This window comes from Pezoporus wallicus, unplaced genomic scaffold (genome assembly GCF_028554395.1).
Source record: "Pezoporus wallicus isolate ANWC-B61680 ecotype Strahan unplaced genomic scaffold, APGP_CSIRO_Pwel_v1 contig_7835, whole genome shotgun sequence".
NCBI lineage: Eukaryota > Metazoa > Chordata > Aves > Psittaciformes > Psittacidae > Pezoporus > Pezoporus wallicus.
The window spans coordinates 1,888,495-1,905,778 of record NW_026636866.1 but is presented as its reverse complement, the minus strand read 5'-3'; the positions used below and the strand labels follow the sequence as shown (position 1 = coordinate 1,905,778).

At 40.7% G+C, this 17,284-nt stretch overlaps 1 protein-coding gene across 3 annotated transcripts in view; it reads left to right on the top strand.

Moving 5' to 3' along the window:
- Positions 1-1,777: 1,777 nt before the first annotated feature.
- The window catches only part of CDH13 (cadherin 13), a 482,776-nt gene continuing 467,269 nt past the window's right edge, over positions 1,778-17,284 (top strand). For 2 of the 3 annotated variants that reach the window (XM_057401919.1, XM_057401918.1), the window contains exon 1: positions 1,779-1,938. In XM_057401919.1, the coding sequence (XP_057257902.1) occupies positions 1,894-1,938 (45 nt within the window). In that variant the 5' untranslated portion in view covers positions 1,779-1,893. Of the gene's footprint in view, positions 1,939-17,284 lie in introns of all 3 variants that reach the window. The other variant, XM_057401917.1, reaches the window with a different exon arrangement.

Sequence of the window (17,284 nt, the reverse complement as noted above, 5' to 3'; positions counted from 1 at the left end):
TTTTTGGTCTGGTAACTTAGTTGTTTGGCCCCAGTTTGTGGGGTTTAAAGGACTGCCCAAATCTTGGTGTTCCCATACAAAGGTGGTGCATACTGTGGCACAGCTAGGGCTGCTGTTTACAGTCTATGCCCTAATGGAAACCCCATAGCCTTGCTTAGAAACTTCTGAGGTGCTTTTCTTGAGGCTGGCAGTTACACTTAGTAGACAGCTGGGACCCTGAGGAAGTGATGGTGAGATGGTTACTCACTTATTTTTAATCAAAGACAGCTCTTAAGGTTTTCTTTTTGTTGTGTGGGTTTTTTTTTTTTTATTTGTTTGTTTTTTTTTTGGTTTGGGCTTGTTTTTTTTTTTTAACCCTGTTAAGCTGGCTTTCTGCTGAAAAAAAAAATAGAAAGCAACCTACTTGCTTCTTTAATGCATCATGGTGAACCTTTTGCAGTTATATAAAGCATTATAATTGATACTAGTAATTCCTGCTGGGTTTGGTTTGAATTCTGATCCATCTCCATTATAAATTTATACTTGCGTGATGAAGGTACTGGTGCAGAGCATGTGAGGGCTTAGACGTGGAAGGACAGTGCTCTCCCTCACTTTTGGTCTGCGTGTAAGTAAAAGATGTGAGTTGTGAGCAGTAGACTAACAGCGGAAGCTATCAAACAACATCATTCACAGCAGGAAGCTCCTGCTGAGGAGCAAAAAGTGGTTGCCAGCTCTTTTGAATGTGTATCCCTTCGTATATCCCTTGGCAGCTGGCTGGCAGCTCCCTTGAATGCATATCAGTTTGAATGCCTATCTTTTTTCCCCTCCCCAGGTTTCTGCTTATGTCCACTGGTGCAACAGCCACCCATGGTGGGGCATAGCAAAATGTGGCAGCAGCTGGCCCTGCTGGATAAGCAAGCAAGGGAGAATCATCAGTCGTGATACCTGAGGAGACTACTGAAAATGAGGGAAGGGTACTGCTCAGTAACCCCACTGACTGCAAGAAGACAAGTCAAAAGGAGGACTGGTCTGTTGTGATAATGGAGAACAGCAAGAGGACCTGGAAATGAAGATGGGGGAATTAATTTGTGAACTTCAGTCCATCTGCCTGGGTTGCAACATCACCAATCCAGGCTCTTGAAACACCAGGTCCCCTCTTCCAAATGGAAAGTTTTTGTAATTGAAGGACATGCATCTTTGAAACTTTGTCCTACATTCAAGTTAATTGAATCAAAAGCCAGTTCTGCCATTACCTGAGCAGTTAATAAAATCTATTGCCTTATGATGGATTTTGTTTTCTGCAGGCTAGAATGGATCTGTCTTTGTTGTGATTTGTGAGATTGAGGGGAAAACACAAAACATAATCTGTGTTTCTGCTGTACTGAAAAAATTTCACTGTGCTCTCCTAGGGCTTGGAAGTAACTAAAACTGCAGTGATCCTTTCTCCCTTTATTTGATTTATTGAAAATAAAGCATACCTCATTAACATTTTAATAAAGAGAATCTCTCTGCAGCGGTGCTCAGAGTTGTTCTTATTTCTCTCTGTGCAATTCCATGCTCTGAAAGGGAAAATACTATTGAGATCTGTAAGGCATGATCTGTTAGACTGAAACTAAGCACACAAATATACCAAAGCAAAATGCTCTGTAAAGGTGCTGTGTTTGAGAGAGGTGCTTGCCCAATATGTGTGATGCAAAATGGGGTTGGTTTGTGAAGAAATCATCCTTGTAAAGCCATTGGTTCTGGTCATCAGACTCTATCCAATGCTTTAGTGATGATGCTGCTGATCTATTTGGGAAGTTGGCTGGCTCTCAAGGCAGAGTCTCTCCTCAAAGGCTGTTTCACAGTGAAAATATGCTCAGTGCTGCTGAGTGCATGAATGAATAAGCCTCTGGTACCTTCTAGTCTGGCAAAATGCAGCACAAAACTCAACTTGCTCTGCCCTTTCTCCTGTCCCAGGTAAGAAATATGTGTTTGTCCTTGCTTTCTTTTATCTTGCTGCTTTTGTGCATTTGGATTTTAAAGTATTTGTAATTCAGGTCTGATTTCTGAGTAATTATACGCTGCTTGAATTACTGTTTAAAGATGCAAGATCTCTGCTACAAGCCAGTTGCTAGGAATGTAGAATCTCATAGTTCCTTGATTCATAATTACAACAAATTTGCTCTGTGATATATAACATTTCTTTTTGTTTGCCTTCAGCAAAGGTGGTAGGGGAATCTTTAAAGTATCTCGGTTGCAGCTGCAGCAGCAATATTTTCTGTCATATCAAATGCTGCAACTTTGATTTGCTTCTTTCCTCTGTGGCTTTTGCTGGGTCGTAGGTTTATAGGCAGTTATAGGCAGCTCACATTATTTATTGCTTCTTTAAAAGAAAAAGAAAAGGGGTGAATATGGAGGAAAAATAAAACCAGACCTTGCAAAAGCTTTGCTTCCCCGTACTCTCCTGATAGATGTATAATACTCTGTTAGTGACTTGCTATGTAGCCTTTCTCTTATTAAATGTAATAGATCCCCCTCTGCCAGAAAGCAGGGGAAAAAACACCCAGCTTTAAAAACACAGAGTTGCTAAAGCCCTGCTGCTGCTGCTGCTGTCTGTCAAAGCAAAAGGACTTGCCGGGCTTTGACTTCTCAATACCTTCTGGTTGCTCTTTTCCTCTTGCTGCTGTTACAGGGCTCACTTTTTGGAAGCTGTGGAGAGGTCTGAAAATCCTTTGTTGGTGTCCAGCTTAAATGCATCTTTCTCCTTTTATGTTAGGAGCTCTATAAACTCCTACATCTAGCGACAGCGGCACTGGCATCCTGTGCACCAAGAGAAAAGTTAATTCCTTTTTGACTTGCGGTTGAGAGTGTTTGTTAACCCTTAGGGAATTGGTAGAGTGTCAAACTAATGCTTGAGACACGGAGTCTGTGCACTCCTGTTTGTGTAACTGCAATCTCCAGCAGGGTTTTAATCTGTTCGTTTTTTTTTTTTTTTTTAAATAGGGTGATAAAGAGAGAAATGATGGGGGGGGGGGGGGGGGGGTCACTGTTGGGAGAGCTTTATTGCGAAGAAGTAAGTAGGAAACAGTAGGGTGAACTGAACGTATATATGCTGTGGATTAAGCCTGGGATATTTGGGTCCTGGCTTCACCAGATAAGGAGTAGAAGCATGAATGTGGGTGGCTGAAGTTTATAGGACAACGGGAGACTCGGTGCCTGGGGATGTGTGTGAGCAAGCACATAGGCATTTGGGTGGGTGCTTCAGGGAGTGTAACAAATGAAAGCAACTGCTTTGAGCCATAGGTATGGTGCCTGAATGCACTGGTAAAGGATGAGTTTTGAGGAGCCAGAGCGGTGTGTGTTGGTGTTATACAGTTCCTTGCCTACCAGCTTGGGCTGGTCGCAGTTTCCTCTCCCTGCTAGCCCGTGCTGAGGCTCTGTGGGCTGGATATGAAGGCTGGGCAGCTCTCCCCCTCTGCTGAGCCTGTCTGGAGCCAGTGGGCAAGCTGCCCTTAATGTGGCTCCCTGAAGGGCTGAGGATCCCGGGAAGGCTCCTGGGGAGCAGGAGTTGTCAAAGTGGGCTGAGATCCAGGCTGGGCTGACAAAGCTGGCTCCTGGGGGCACTGCCTTGGAGAGCCCAGGAGGGGGTACTGACAGTTTAAGGGTAACCTGTAGATATACTGGGCTAGTGCTCCCTGAGCATGAGCTTGAGACCTGCCATATGGACTGTAGTTTGCTTGGCTTTCTCTGTGTTTCAGTCCCTTTTTTGTCCATGTTCCCTAGCACGCCTCTGAGTTAAGCAGCTTGAGTTTGGGTTTTCTTTTTCTGTCCCTTGTAGGAAAAGCACTAAGTATATGATAGATGAGGACAGATTTCTAAGGCTTATTTAACTACATAAATGGCATTTTTTTTTTTAACCTCGGCATCTACATGAGAAACTGGCAAGGTGCAGAACACCTGATTCCAAAAATAACTGTGCACGTTATTGATAACTCTCAGCAAAACTTCAGAGTTTCTTCTCACTGGGCTGAGCTGAGTTCTAGTATACTGCAGGGCTGAGCTCGTGGTGCCTTAGCATTGTTTGGTATTCAAGTGCTCAAACTGCACATCACCTTCTTTATTAGCATATGTAGCTTTAGCTGGCAATGTCTCTACCTGGTGATTTAACACATCTCCAAGTTTACTTTGTAGGTCATGTCTAAGAGCTAATGAATTAGGGAACAAATTAGACTATAATAAGGATGTGCACATAATTCTGTCTTCAGGTATAGGTGGTTGAGTATTGCCAGGTTAAGTAAGAAAAGAAAATGATTGCGCTAAAGAAAGGAAAAGGAATTACTGAAATGCTGTTTGGCTTTTCTCGTTGACACACCACACGAACAACTTTCATGTGACAGGAAAAGTAAACAGAAGAATGTGAGAAAATGCAGCCATCTGGCTGTGTAGTAGTTGTATCATATTTTGGGATTTTTTCCATAAGTTTTCTTTTCTCTCCCTCAGCGGTAGCAATAATGCCTCATACAATACAATATGATGCTTAGTGGAACCAGTGAAGCTCAATTTTGATAAACTGATTTCTAAGCAATGGCTATCTAATAATGCAGTACTTCTAGTGGAAGTAGGAGACAGGAATAACTTCATATCAAAGTAATGATAGCAAAGTTTACAGCATAGAAATATTTGAGGAAATTATCATGTTCGTGGAACATGAACTGAAAAAGGCTTATTTTCTTATTCAAGATAGCTTCTAAAATTATTAACTTTGTTATTTTGTTTTCTTGGTCTGCATATAATTCAGTTGCATTTCTTAAACTTTAAAGAAAATGCCATTTTAGGTGTTAAAATGATGAGGATGGGGAATCAGTTTTTCATCTCAACAAAGCAGCCCATTAAGTATGTTGTAAAAATTGTGATTAACAGGTGGGTGATGAAGGTTTTTTTTCCTTTGGAAAGGTTTACTTTATGCTATTACCAGCCGTTTGTCCCATTTTTTACCTAGAGGGAAACTAAACATTAGCCGGAGTAGCAGAGGAAGATGTTTTGTGTAATCCTTTAATTCAGGCTTACCTTTAAAACTACAAAGCATATCTGAAATATACAGCTTTATTGATCCCAAGATGACAATAAAAACTAAGTGTACTTTAGTAGCTTGTGAAGTTCACTATACAGAGTATTGTAAGCAGTAAATGCATATGGATTTTTAAGTCTATCAGGTCAGTGTTTTGTCTTTTACTCAAAGGATATTTTCTAAGGCATATACCCAAATATTTCTTTAAAACAGAAGTCGTTCAGAGACTTGCTTCTGTATGTTATGGAGTCCATGCAGACAGAGGAATGAACATAATATTTGCAAGTAAAGTTTACAAGATGAGAAATATTTTTTTTTGATTGCTTCAACTGTCATGTTCCACTGGATTGCAACTAAGTCAACTGGAGAAATTTATTGATTTTTCAATCATTAAATCATTACAATTGCCGTTATAGTGAATAGCAAAACTTAGTCCTAAAACTCCCAAAACGCATAGAACCTCACGGCTGTGTTCTTAAGCTTTTATTTTTCCAGATTTCTCCAGAAGAGGGCTCCATGCACACCTTGAAAGTCAGCACCCACGTATTAAAAGCAAAAGAAATTCATCAGCTTCAAGAAAAAAGAGAAGTCTTGTTCATGCAAAGTCTGATATAACATTAAGGATTATGCTCAAATTCCGACCAAGCATTTCCCTGTTGTATTGTGCTGCTGTAGGTCTTATTTTGTGTAAGACTGTTCATTATCTGAGAGTTCTAAAGTCCTTATCTTTTGTGTTATATCTGAGTTGTAAATATGTCAGAGAAACTCAATTGCCAGTTATTACATATAATTGCTTGTACTGATGAGCATTTTGTGAGCAGTCTACACTCCTGATTTTTTCAGGCCATCGGTTTTGGTTATATAGTCAAAAAGAGCTGCTATTTGTCAGATAGTGCACTGGAGGGAAGGCTGGCCCCTGGTGAACTATTTTAAAGGTATTCTTGTATAGGATCTGGCAACACTCCCTACTGCTAAGCATGGGAGATTTATTACAATAAATGTGGAAACTGGTTGTGAAAATGCTCCTAGAGCTACAGCATTACAATTAAACCCACTTTGCTGCGTACCACTTGAGACATTTCATTTTAGATGTATCTCAGGCAATATATTGGCAGCTGGTTTCTGTTTCTGATGATAAAAAATAGAAAAAGATTATTCTAGCACATGTAACAACTTTGTGCTGTGATCCATTGAGAGTTATTGACTTGACTTTTAGTGGCTTGTCAGCTAGGAAATGACCATTGTTAAAGAAATTTCTTCACCCAAGGTATCTCATAAGCAACGTCTCGAGCTAAAGTCCAGTCAGGTAATTTGAGCTCTACAGAGATAGAAAAAGCTTGAGCTGGGTGCCTCTGAGGAAGGTGGCACTCAGAACAAAGAAATCCCTGGACCTTTATACTTCGTGCAGTCTATGCACCCGTTCTTCGTACTCTCTTTGTGTGCTTTGAACATGACTCTCAATCCAATGGTGATTTTTGGTCCAGAGTTGTCTTGCTTCTGATTGTATTCTTTGTTTCCAGACAGGTCGTTAGCTGATTTTAATTTTGACGGGTTGTATCTTCTGCTCATAGTCCTGGCTTCCTTGTCTTCCAGTTTGCACTGGCCTTGGAGCCTCCTTTCAAAATCAAACTGTTTGCCAAAGCAACAGTTCAACATAAGATTGGTCGTTCACAGCTTTTGGCAGAAGGTTCCAGAAACTTTAGTTACTCATGCTGAAAGAAGCTATTCAAACACACAGTTAAAATGATTCAGCTAACAATTTCCAACAGTATTTCTGAAAGGTATCACAATAGACCAGTGCAACAGGAACTATTAGAACTATGTTGATGGCAACAGTGGTGCCTGTTCAAGAAGAACATGAAGTTCTGCCTTTCATTTTCTTCCTGTTCTATTTTGTCAGATAAATAGGCTCTTCCCATTCTATTAATATGTAAGGACATGCTAGATAACAGAGCTGTTAGTGTTATACTCTTCCTGCAACACTGCTGTAGTCACATCTCTAATCTTCAGCTGCTGGCTTGTACTGACGTGCTGTGTGTCAGAATTTTGGCCTCAGGTTTCAGAGTTCCTGTGCCAGCATAAGCCTTTTTTGGGGGGAAGAAGGGGGACAGAGGATGACTGCCTCATTTGGGACATTTGAGGCAGAAATGTGAGGTTATAGGGTTTTTAATTGTTTCATTGAAATATCTTTGCTCTGTCTTTGACACATGCAAGCACTAAATTAACTTTTTTTTTGGTGTATCACTAGTATTTTAACCAACAAAGGCTCATCTGTGCAGGAAAAAAAGACAAATCTACAATGTTCAATGGGGAGGAGAGACAGAATGAGAGAGATTTATCATCCGTAGGAGATTAAGTGGGCTATAGCTCTTCCCAGTTAACTCTGGATGATATTAGTGGGTTCCTGATCATGGCTATATGGCCACGGCCATCACTGTGCCCTGCCCTAATCAGCAGATGGATGGGACCAGCCCAGATGGGAAACTGTGTTTTTCTACCACTTCATGTGTCCTGCAGCTAACACAATGTTAGTATATACAAATCAGTAGGATATTAAATGCCAAAAAGGAGTGAAAAATAAGACTTGCTTTATTAACCACAGTTTCATTATTCAAAGGGCTTGGAAATTTGCCCACTGTGTTTTTTTTTTAGTGTTGTGGACTGTGTTCTCTGTCAAATGGAAGAATCTATTCCTTTGAAAGCCTTACTGTTTTGTATTAAAGGAACTAATTCCACTACTAACTTATCCAATATTCTACTGTTTTGCACCATTAATTTTCTTGGCTATAGAAAAAAAAAGGAATTTAAGGTTTGGTGTGATAGAGCTGGTTAAAGCTGTTCTAAGAACAGACTAAAATAAATATGAGCTATTAAAAGTCGGATTGGGTGGATCTTTTCAGCACACAGCAGTTATCAGTATCTCCAACCACTTGGAAAAGCTGATTAATGTGTTTAAATAACTTCTGATACCAATTAATATCCATGTATGGATGTCTAATTTGGTACTCTTTTGGTCCTTGTTTTTACGTATACGAACATCCACCTTCAAGCTTTTGAAGTGTTTCAAAATTGGGCACCCATATGCAGCTCAAGCAAATATGTTTTTATTGCCTCAGATTTCTCAGACTCCATTTGACAAAGGTTCTACTCCCCAAGTTTGAAAAAATTCCTAATATTAGTTTTTTACTTCAGTCTAACTCTTTTATCCTACTGTTGTGAACAGTTGATGTTTTTTTGGTAATGCAATGCATATATTTATAAAAGCTAATATTTAATTCCCAAGGACTTTGCAGTCTGATATGTAATGAAGAGCAAATAATTCTTGTGTGTATGAAGGCTGTGTTAATAGGAGTACAGAAAGAAAGTGGGTTTTTAAAAGTTTGTAGATGGTTTTGGCAAATGAGGAATCACAGCAGCTGGACCTTGTATTACTTGAGTGTAACAAGGACTCAGAATACTGAAAACCACGGGTTCTAGGCCATTAAGCTGTCATGTGTCACATGACACTATTAAAATGACTGTTAAAATGACTGCCTGCAAAGAGGTATGTACACATAAACTTGAATTTAGTATACGAGATGCCCATTTGCAAATAGATATTTGCAAATATCTATTGCTACTTCTGTGTAGAAGACAAATGCTGAAAGTTACCCCCTCTTCCTCCCCTGAACTACGTTAACTGTGAGTGCTCCTTACTTGCTTTAGGGCAAAGTTGGCAAGCTTGGCTGGAAACACAGCTATGGATGTGTTTCTGTATTGATTCTGTGCGTTAATGGCTGTCTGCCACTAGGACAGTAACACATCTGTGGCAGAGTTAGAAAGAGGATGAATACCTTCTCATATTGCTTCAAATCAATCCATAAAACAGTTAACACATTTAGATTTGTTTGAATTACGATGGAGCAAAAAAGCATGTTACAGCATATCACACTGATAATCGGCTCATCTATTTTACAGACACTTAAACTATCTCTTTTCATTGTCTTGGGATAACTTGAAATTGCAAGAAGGACTTCTGTGCAAACTGTTTTTAAATAAGAGCCTTCGAGTCAAAGACAGAGGATTTCTAACCCATAAGAGTAAAATAAAAGCTGGCAAGTGTCCACGGAGTCACTGTATAGAGGCAGACATTCTAAGCTGCTGTAAATTCATCTGGATCCACTAGGGAGCCATACCAGCATGTGTGAATCAGGAGTATGATCCATAGCTTGTACAGGCAGCATACAAGGATGGAGGTTGGGCGGAATCATGTAAAGTTGCCCCCTTCCCTAGCCTTTTCTAGTTTTCTTCATGTAAGATGGTCTTTGAAGTGTCTGTCACATTTTAACTTTGAGCCAACTGCTGGTAACTGCTTAGGAATGGAAAAAAACCCTGGGAACAGTATTCCGAAGATCTTGTGTTTTCCCATCATCAAACTTGCTGGCTTTGAGTTCCCCTACTGCCGAATAAGGTGTGTTTATACATTCCTCTAGAGACAACCCGCTGGTTTCCCTGAGGAACACGTTTTACCCAACAACAAACAGCTATATCAAAATGTGAAAGCTGAACATAGCTTTGCACTATAGTTGACAAAGCAGGAAATCCAGAGCATCTGGCACCTTGCTCCCTAAATGAAAGGATATGGAATTATCCATTAGAATTGGATGGGCATTTCCTTCCCCATTAACCCATTGTCTCAGAGCCTTGTCAGAGAAAGCTGAGCAACTCCATTGTGATATGCAGCAGGAATGGTCATCTCAACTGCAGGTTTAAGCTGTTCAGTACCATTAGATAACTGGCCAAATTAGAAGGTGTTCATTTTGACCTTTTGCCAAGATATTTGTTGGATTTACACAGATTAGTTACCAATGCAGAAGTGCAGCATTCTGTGCAGTGAGGATATTGATTATTGCAATCTGACCTAAGTTCAGTTCTGCTCTTTAGATTATAACTTTGGACACAATGTGTTACCAGGAAAAGAGATAAGAATGCTAGGAATAAATCTTGAAACTTTTGTATCTTGTGGAAATGACTCCTGGTGTTGCACATCTCTCCACTTTAGTTTTCTGATTTGCAATACCAAAACTCTGTTGCTTGCACTAATATGGGAGCAGGTCTCCAGTGGACATGGATTGATTGCACTGTCGTGCTTTGTGTTATCTAGGTGAAGGATGTTTAGTATCGATGCTGTACGCATTTATACTGTGTGCATACTGGGAGGCTTACATGGCCTTTATTAGTATTATATCTGAGCACCCTGCAAACGGTAATGAATTTATCCTTGCTTCCCTAAAGTGACTGCTGAGTTACGACAGGAACATTATTCTGAAATGGGAGACAGCCTCCGACATCTGTCCATTTCAATGACTTTAGCTCTGTTATCTTTGTTGAGTAATGATATAGGCTGCTGTCAGTTGTGCTGCTGGTGTTGATTCAGTAGTCACACTTCATTGTTCTATACAAAAATTAATTCTGATTGGAGGGAGCCCAGAATAAATTCGGTCTTAGGCCAATCAGAAGCATGTGTATGTAATACTATTTTAATAATATTGCTCAACTTTCAAGAATATAATTAGGTATAATTAGCCAGAGAACCATCTATATACAGCCAGCTTTTTGTGTATATAGGAAATCAAGGAGAAAAATATTTTAGCGAATAACTGCAGAGAGTTCTTAAGCATAGAGAAAATAGAGTGTACTTGCTCATAACTGGTGTTTAAGTGATGGCTGCTGGTAAAATGATCAGCTGAAGTAAAGGAGGAGGATGAGGCTGGCAGCACTATATATACTCACAGCATTTGAGACCAAAACAGTGTGGGATAGGAGACAAGGGCAGATAATATACAACTAAGTATGCTTCCAGTTCTTGGGTTGGAGGTGCTGGATATTTCCACTGCAATGTGAAACATAAACTCAGTGGCTGAACATTTCTCCCACTGTCTGTTCACTGGTAAAGGTTCCAGTCTTCTTTCCTTTCCTCAGATTGGGGGAAGTAGGGATACTGAGCATTTGGCCTTCTCCGGTATGAAGTAAGCTGCTCTTCCACTCCCGTGTCTAGCTTTTGGAAGTGCGATGTTGCCCTCCTAAAGTGTCATTGTTAGTGAGATGCACTGAAACATTTGAATTCCTTGTGTGTGTGTATGTGTGTGTGTGTGTGGGAATCATGTCACATGGATGGACCATTTGTTAAAAGCTCAAAATAACAGAATCTGTGGACTTGTATAGGCTATTGAAAGCTAATCTCTGACTTTGTGGAACGGCTATCTCTTCCTATATGGTTATGTCCCTCTGAAATGAGAATTCAGTCTTACACTTGCTTCCCAAGTATACAGTTTTCAAAGTGTTTGCTCCTTCTTAAGTTAGGCGTTCAAACACAGAACCTGTTTCTTGCTGTGCATGGGAGCTAAACATGGATTGCAAGTGGCTGAAGGAGTTTCGCTAAAATAGAAACTGACTTGATTGTCTACTGTAACTTATGTTGAACCCAAACAGAATTATTTTCCCAACTTGTTCTTGGCTTCTGATTTCTGTGTGCTCTGTGTTCGTGGGGTCTAGCTGGGATATGAAGGAAGAAAAAGCAATCATGCAGAGCATAAGTGGTTCTCCCTGCCTTACCTCCGGGCTGACTGGAAGCATCAGCATCCTTGTTATTTCCTTGTTTAAATTACTTTTTCTCTGTTCCACTTCATCTGCTCAAGAAGAGTCAGATAGTCTGAGTGCTTTTAGTTTTTCTACTAACTCTCTTCTGGAACTTATAATGTTGGGGGAAAGGGTGAATACTTTTTACTACTGTGGTTTAATTTAAGATTTGACAGGCACTTTTGGAAAGTCCATCCCTGTTCCCGGTGCTTAGATGTTTTTCTTTTGGTGACAGATGTGAAAATGATTTACCTGCAGCAAGGGGAATACCAGACGCACCTAAGGAGTCACTTTCTTTTAGCATTTTGTGTAGGCCCTGGTTATTTTCTCTGGGTAATCTGCAGATTGCCTAAAGTTAGTGCAGTGTTAAATTGTGACCTTTAGCTAATGTGGTTAGGCAACTATAAGTCTTGTACTGTTAGTACTGGTAGACCAGTACTAACAGAGTACCAGATCCAAATCTTGTGTGTTTCTTCCAATGTTCATATTACCCTACTCCTTTCTCCCACAGTCCCCTAAGGCAGTCTATTTTCCTGCACATATGGGAAAGAGGATTTAATTTAGCTGCCCCATTAAAAGCTTTATGTTGGTGATCTCTTAGAGCCAGAAGTGCTGGGATAGTTAGTAATAGGCATGCTGACATAGCTGCTGAATTTCTTGTCTCCTTCCTTGGCCGACTGAGGAATACAAGAAAGATAATTACACCTTAACACACAAAAAAAGAAGGGAAAACAAAACCAATGGAGAAAACCAAAATGTTATTAACTGTCCTGCAACTTTTTGCAGTTGTTAAGATTTGAAAAGCAGCCTTTTATATTTAATAATTTATATCTATACTTATACATTAATAATTTATATTATTTATATTTATATTAGTCAACAGGTGTATACAGGAATGGAGCACAGCATCTAGTTTGATTCTTCTTGATTTCCACTTCTTCGTTTTCATTCAGTCTTACCTGCTATTTCATGCTGACACTCACATCCAGAGCTCTTGCTTGTGTCTGGATCTGAAGTTGTTAGCATCAGGAAACAGCAGTACTTTGTTTTATACACATTTGTGCGTGTATAAACAAGGTAAGTAACAAAAGGCAGGAAACTTCATCTGTATCTGTTTCCAGCATTCATTAGCTGTCTCTTCACAGAACTCTCCTCTCCCGTACGCTTTATTTTGGTGGGAGGTGTTTATTATCACTTGCTGTACACCTTAATGGACAATGTTTATCTCTGTCGGCTGCTTTGACATTGTTGTGTTCATCATCATTAAATCCATGTTACTGAAACTTTGCAAAACTGGTTACTGCGCAGATAAAATAAAACTGAGCGACATCTTTGACTAATTGACTACTGAGGTTGCAGAGGGAATGGGAAAGGGCAGAAAAGAGGGCAAACCATGCATAAGGCGTGAGGCCAAACCAGCCTTCATTGCAGGAGACCATATTGTAGTTTGTTTTGGAACTTTCTGTGCCACTTTTTAACAGCCTGAAATTATTTGATGTGTATCAGAAAGGTTGTTCCCCACGTGTCCTCTGTGTAACACAAGCATACTTTCAGACTGCATACTCATGAAAGTATGTCCCAGAGGAAATTAAAAGGCAGGAGAAGGCCAGAGAACCTGGGAGGGGAAGGACAACAGTTATGGCTTTCTAGTAATAAGCCAGGAAAATCTGTGCAATGCCTGTCTGAAATAAATATTATGGGGCAGCCGTTATGAGAGATAAATGCTCCAAAGCTTTGTCAGATATTATGTGATTTTCCCTTCCCCAGCCACGTTTTCTAACATATAACTTCACAGACTTGTCCTCTTTCTTTTATTATCTGACATCTCTTAGAGGTCAGATGAAGAACAAAGATTAAAGGAAACAGAACCTGGCTTCAGTCACATTTGCAAACTGTTACCTTTCTGCAGATTCTTCCATGCTTAAAACAGAAACAACCCTCCCCTGACAACTGAGCATACACTTCACCTACAATGGATCTGCTTCTGACACTGCATTTCTGGGGTGTTTGCACGACTCACCATTCATCTGGCAATGCTTGACTTTAAGTACTGATAAAGAGAACACAACACAGTCCAAATACACTTGACCTTTGGAAACAAAAATAAAACAAGTTACTTTGCAGTTTTTCCTTGCACATGTCTAATGACTGAAAGCAAACCAGCATTCTTAATTGTCCTTCCATAGCATAGAGGCTTCCAGGCCTGAGATCCACTGTCTTATACCTTCTGTTGCCAGGACAGTGTGCGTGAGTTGGCTTTGATTGCTCCAATTCAGGAATGGGTCTGTAGTTCAGGTCTGCTGGATCCTCAGATCTTTTATTGTTTCATAAACTATACTTGTATGGTTGGAATGCTGGTTTTGGTTCACTTGCCTGGTGAGCAGGAGTCTGTATTTCAAGTATAAAGCATCACTGCAACTGCTACTTTAAATCAGTAATACCGATATAAAAGTAAGGCTTGTGTACCAGTGGAAAGTCTCTGCCTAAATCCTCAGCTAGCCACAACTTCAGTTAATTTGGTTGCAGCCACCTCTTAATACCATGGTGAGCAACTTGAAAAAGTGAGTAAACCCCCTTGTTTAGTTAGCACCGCAGTGGGCTTGCTGCAGGGGTCATTCTCACCCTTAGTGAACCTCTCTGTAAGGGCTGGGCTTTTAAATAGCAGCCTGGCTGAGTCAGGGACATGCCAGTCCTGTTACACTGCCACTCCCCATTTTGGGACTGCTCCTGAGGAATATGTGTAGCTCTGAATATGGCCCCAAACATGATGGGAACTGAAGATCTCCTTCCTTTCCCTCATAAAACTGTTGTTGATTTGTGAGTGCATTCCTTCAGTTTAAAACAGAGGAAGTACATGCAGTACATCTCTCCCAGCCTGCGAGCTAGATGTACATGGTGTGCAGAGCGCTGGGGATAGGGGTAGGCTTTGAATGATCAGGGTACACTTTCCTTTTAAGCCTCTTTGAAGAAAAGGAAGCCTACATAGCCCCTGATAAACTACTTTGCAGCTGGTGCACTGGAATTTGGCTGTTGTTTGGGTCTGAATCTGCTTGACTCTACACGGTAGTCCCTCCTTGATATATTTGTACTACCCTGCTGCCTGTCATAGGTTGGTCAAATCTAGTGCAGCAGGGAGGTACATTTTTCCCTTCTCATCCCACCTTCTTATTTCCTGGTTCACTGTGTAGTTGCCTCCTGTGGCAGTGGTTACGTGGATTTCATTAATAGCAGATCTTGAACAATCTGCTTAAATAATAATCAGCGTGTCTTTTAATTTGCCCTTCTTCCATACGTTTGTTGTGAATCAGTGAGCTATCTGATCAGCTAACTACCTTAGCATCTGTAAACAAATCTCTCCGGTTTTGTTCAGTGCTATTGGCAGGGCTTCTTTCTGAAGCAAGGCTCCTGGACTGGAAGGTGTCTAGTACTTGTGGAGCCTGAATAGAGAGGAAGAGGAGTAAGTGTGCAGTTTAATGGATAAAGAGCATCCTTCATGGATGGGATTCCTTGGTATTCTGTCTTGTTTAGTAGCCCTCTGCTGTAAAGTAATTAGTCCCAGGAGAAGCAGCACTAGTACCTTGAACTTGCCATGTCTCCCAGACAAGGCTTTAGCTGTTCCCTTCAAAAAAAGCTGCTTTTTGCTTAGTCTCCTGGCCAAGGCATTTTATTTGTGTAACAGACTAGCTTTGGCTGGACAAAAGTAGGGCAGGGGGCTTTCTTAAGCAGTAATTGTGGATCCTTGGGCTGAGGAGGCTTTTGAGCTTCATTGAGAATCTGAACAGTAAAGCAGTGCTTTTTCCCACCAGCCACATGTTTAAGGCTGACTTTTGGCATGAATACAAAGTTTGGTGTCAACCATGTTTCATTACCAAATATAGTGTAAATCTTACTGACAAGGTTTCCAGGCAGCTGTGCCTGAGGAGGATGTAGGCAGTGAATGTGTCTGAACAACAGAAGTAATTTCTGATCTCTGTACTTAGCACTGAAGCACACACACCAACAGGATCAGGAGAAAAGGGTTCCTTCTGTCTCCCTCCCTTGCCCTGTTTCCATGTGGATACCCTCCCTTGAGTTGTGGCATGCCTTACTGTGCTTGGCTAGTGCTCCTGGGGGCAAAGCCCACCTTAGCACTAGGGAATAGCTGCTGGATAACTGCACTCAGAACATTTAGAGCCTCACTTCTCTCTTAACAGCCTCATCCTTCTCGAGAGTCTTGATTTCAAGTGTCTGTTGAAGCACTGTAAACAGATTTCCTTTGGTTGTGTGGCACTGCATGCTGTGTTGCAATACATTTTGTCTACTTTAAATCTGTTAGTGATTCATTAGTTTACTGTTCCAAAAACCAATTCCAAAGGGATCACTCATCTCCCTAGAGCAGTGAAGATATTTTCAAGTTGGCTACACAGTGTTATGGCAGTGTGTTTGAGGCTTGCCGCGAGTCTCAAATCATGTGGCAATGATACTGCCAAAGGCTGCCAATTCAATGGGGGATTGCACACAGATTCCATGGGTGGGAACTTGCAATATTATTAGGCACAGCTAATAATAGTTCCTCTTGACTTCTGAAATGTCAGAATGGACTCATGAGTAGCTGCACTTTGGAAAGTATTAACCTTCTGTTTGCCATCAGTAGTCCATAACTTGTTCAGTGCTGCCTTATGCAGTATATTGGAAACCAGGATTCTTAATACATCTGTCTGTGAATTGACTAGTGTCAAGGTCTGAGTTGCAGCATCTCTCTGGGGACTGATGACAGTCCTGCACATGTAGTATCACTAGAAAAATGTACTTTTGCTATCCAGAGAGTCCTAAGAGCTATTGAGCATGTGTTTGCCTCCTTTTCCCCATCTACAAAGGGCTTTGAAACCTAATAGTGAGAAACCTCAAGTGTACTACAAAAAAAAAAAAAAAGAACAACCCAAATAAATTGCACATAAACAAGTAACTCTTTTCTTTGAGAGGGGCCAGTCACTGTCTAAGATACCAGTCCCTGAGTTTGGTCTCCAGGGTTTTTGGAGTTTCTGGGTATACCTGCCAGACCAGTTGCTCTAGAGCTTGGCCTTTAGGCAGGGAAAAATAACTGCTTTGTACAGAATGTCAAGTTTTCAATTGCTTTATGAACCAAGTGAAACAGAAAGTAAAATATTTCTGAATGCTCTGTGTTGCTAAGTTTTTTACTCTTTCCTACACTAGCCATTTATTTCTTTTTGCTGTCTAGTGCATCCAGCGCGGTATGAGCAGTATGTCTCTAGCTGCAGGATTTACTGGACCGCTGGAAATGAATCAGTAAGGGATTTTGACATGTTTGCTCCAGAGCTGCAGAAACTGATAAATGAAAAAAAACTACAAAAACCAAGTTCTTTTAGTCCAAAGATGTTAGCATTTAGAAGACTGAGAAATTAAGCCCTGAGCTTTTGTGTCCTTTTGAGGGTATAACTAAAAGCATAGCTCCAAGGCAGAGGAGCTGAGTTTCAAGAGACACTGGACACTTGTCTCTCCATGTGATTGGACTAAAGTTGGGGCACTTGCCTCTTGCCAATACAACACTGCCTGGGAATTTCATGAAGCTAAGCCCTTAGTTGGAAAGCAACGCCTATACAAGGGAAAGACAGATAACCTGTATTCAGAGTGCCTCTT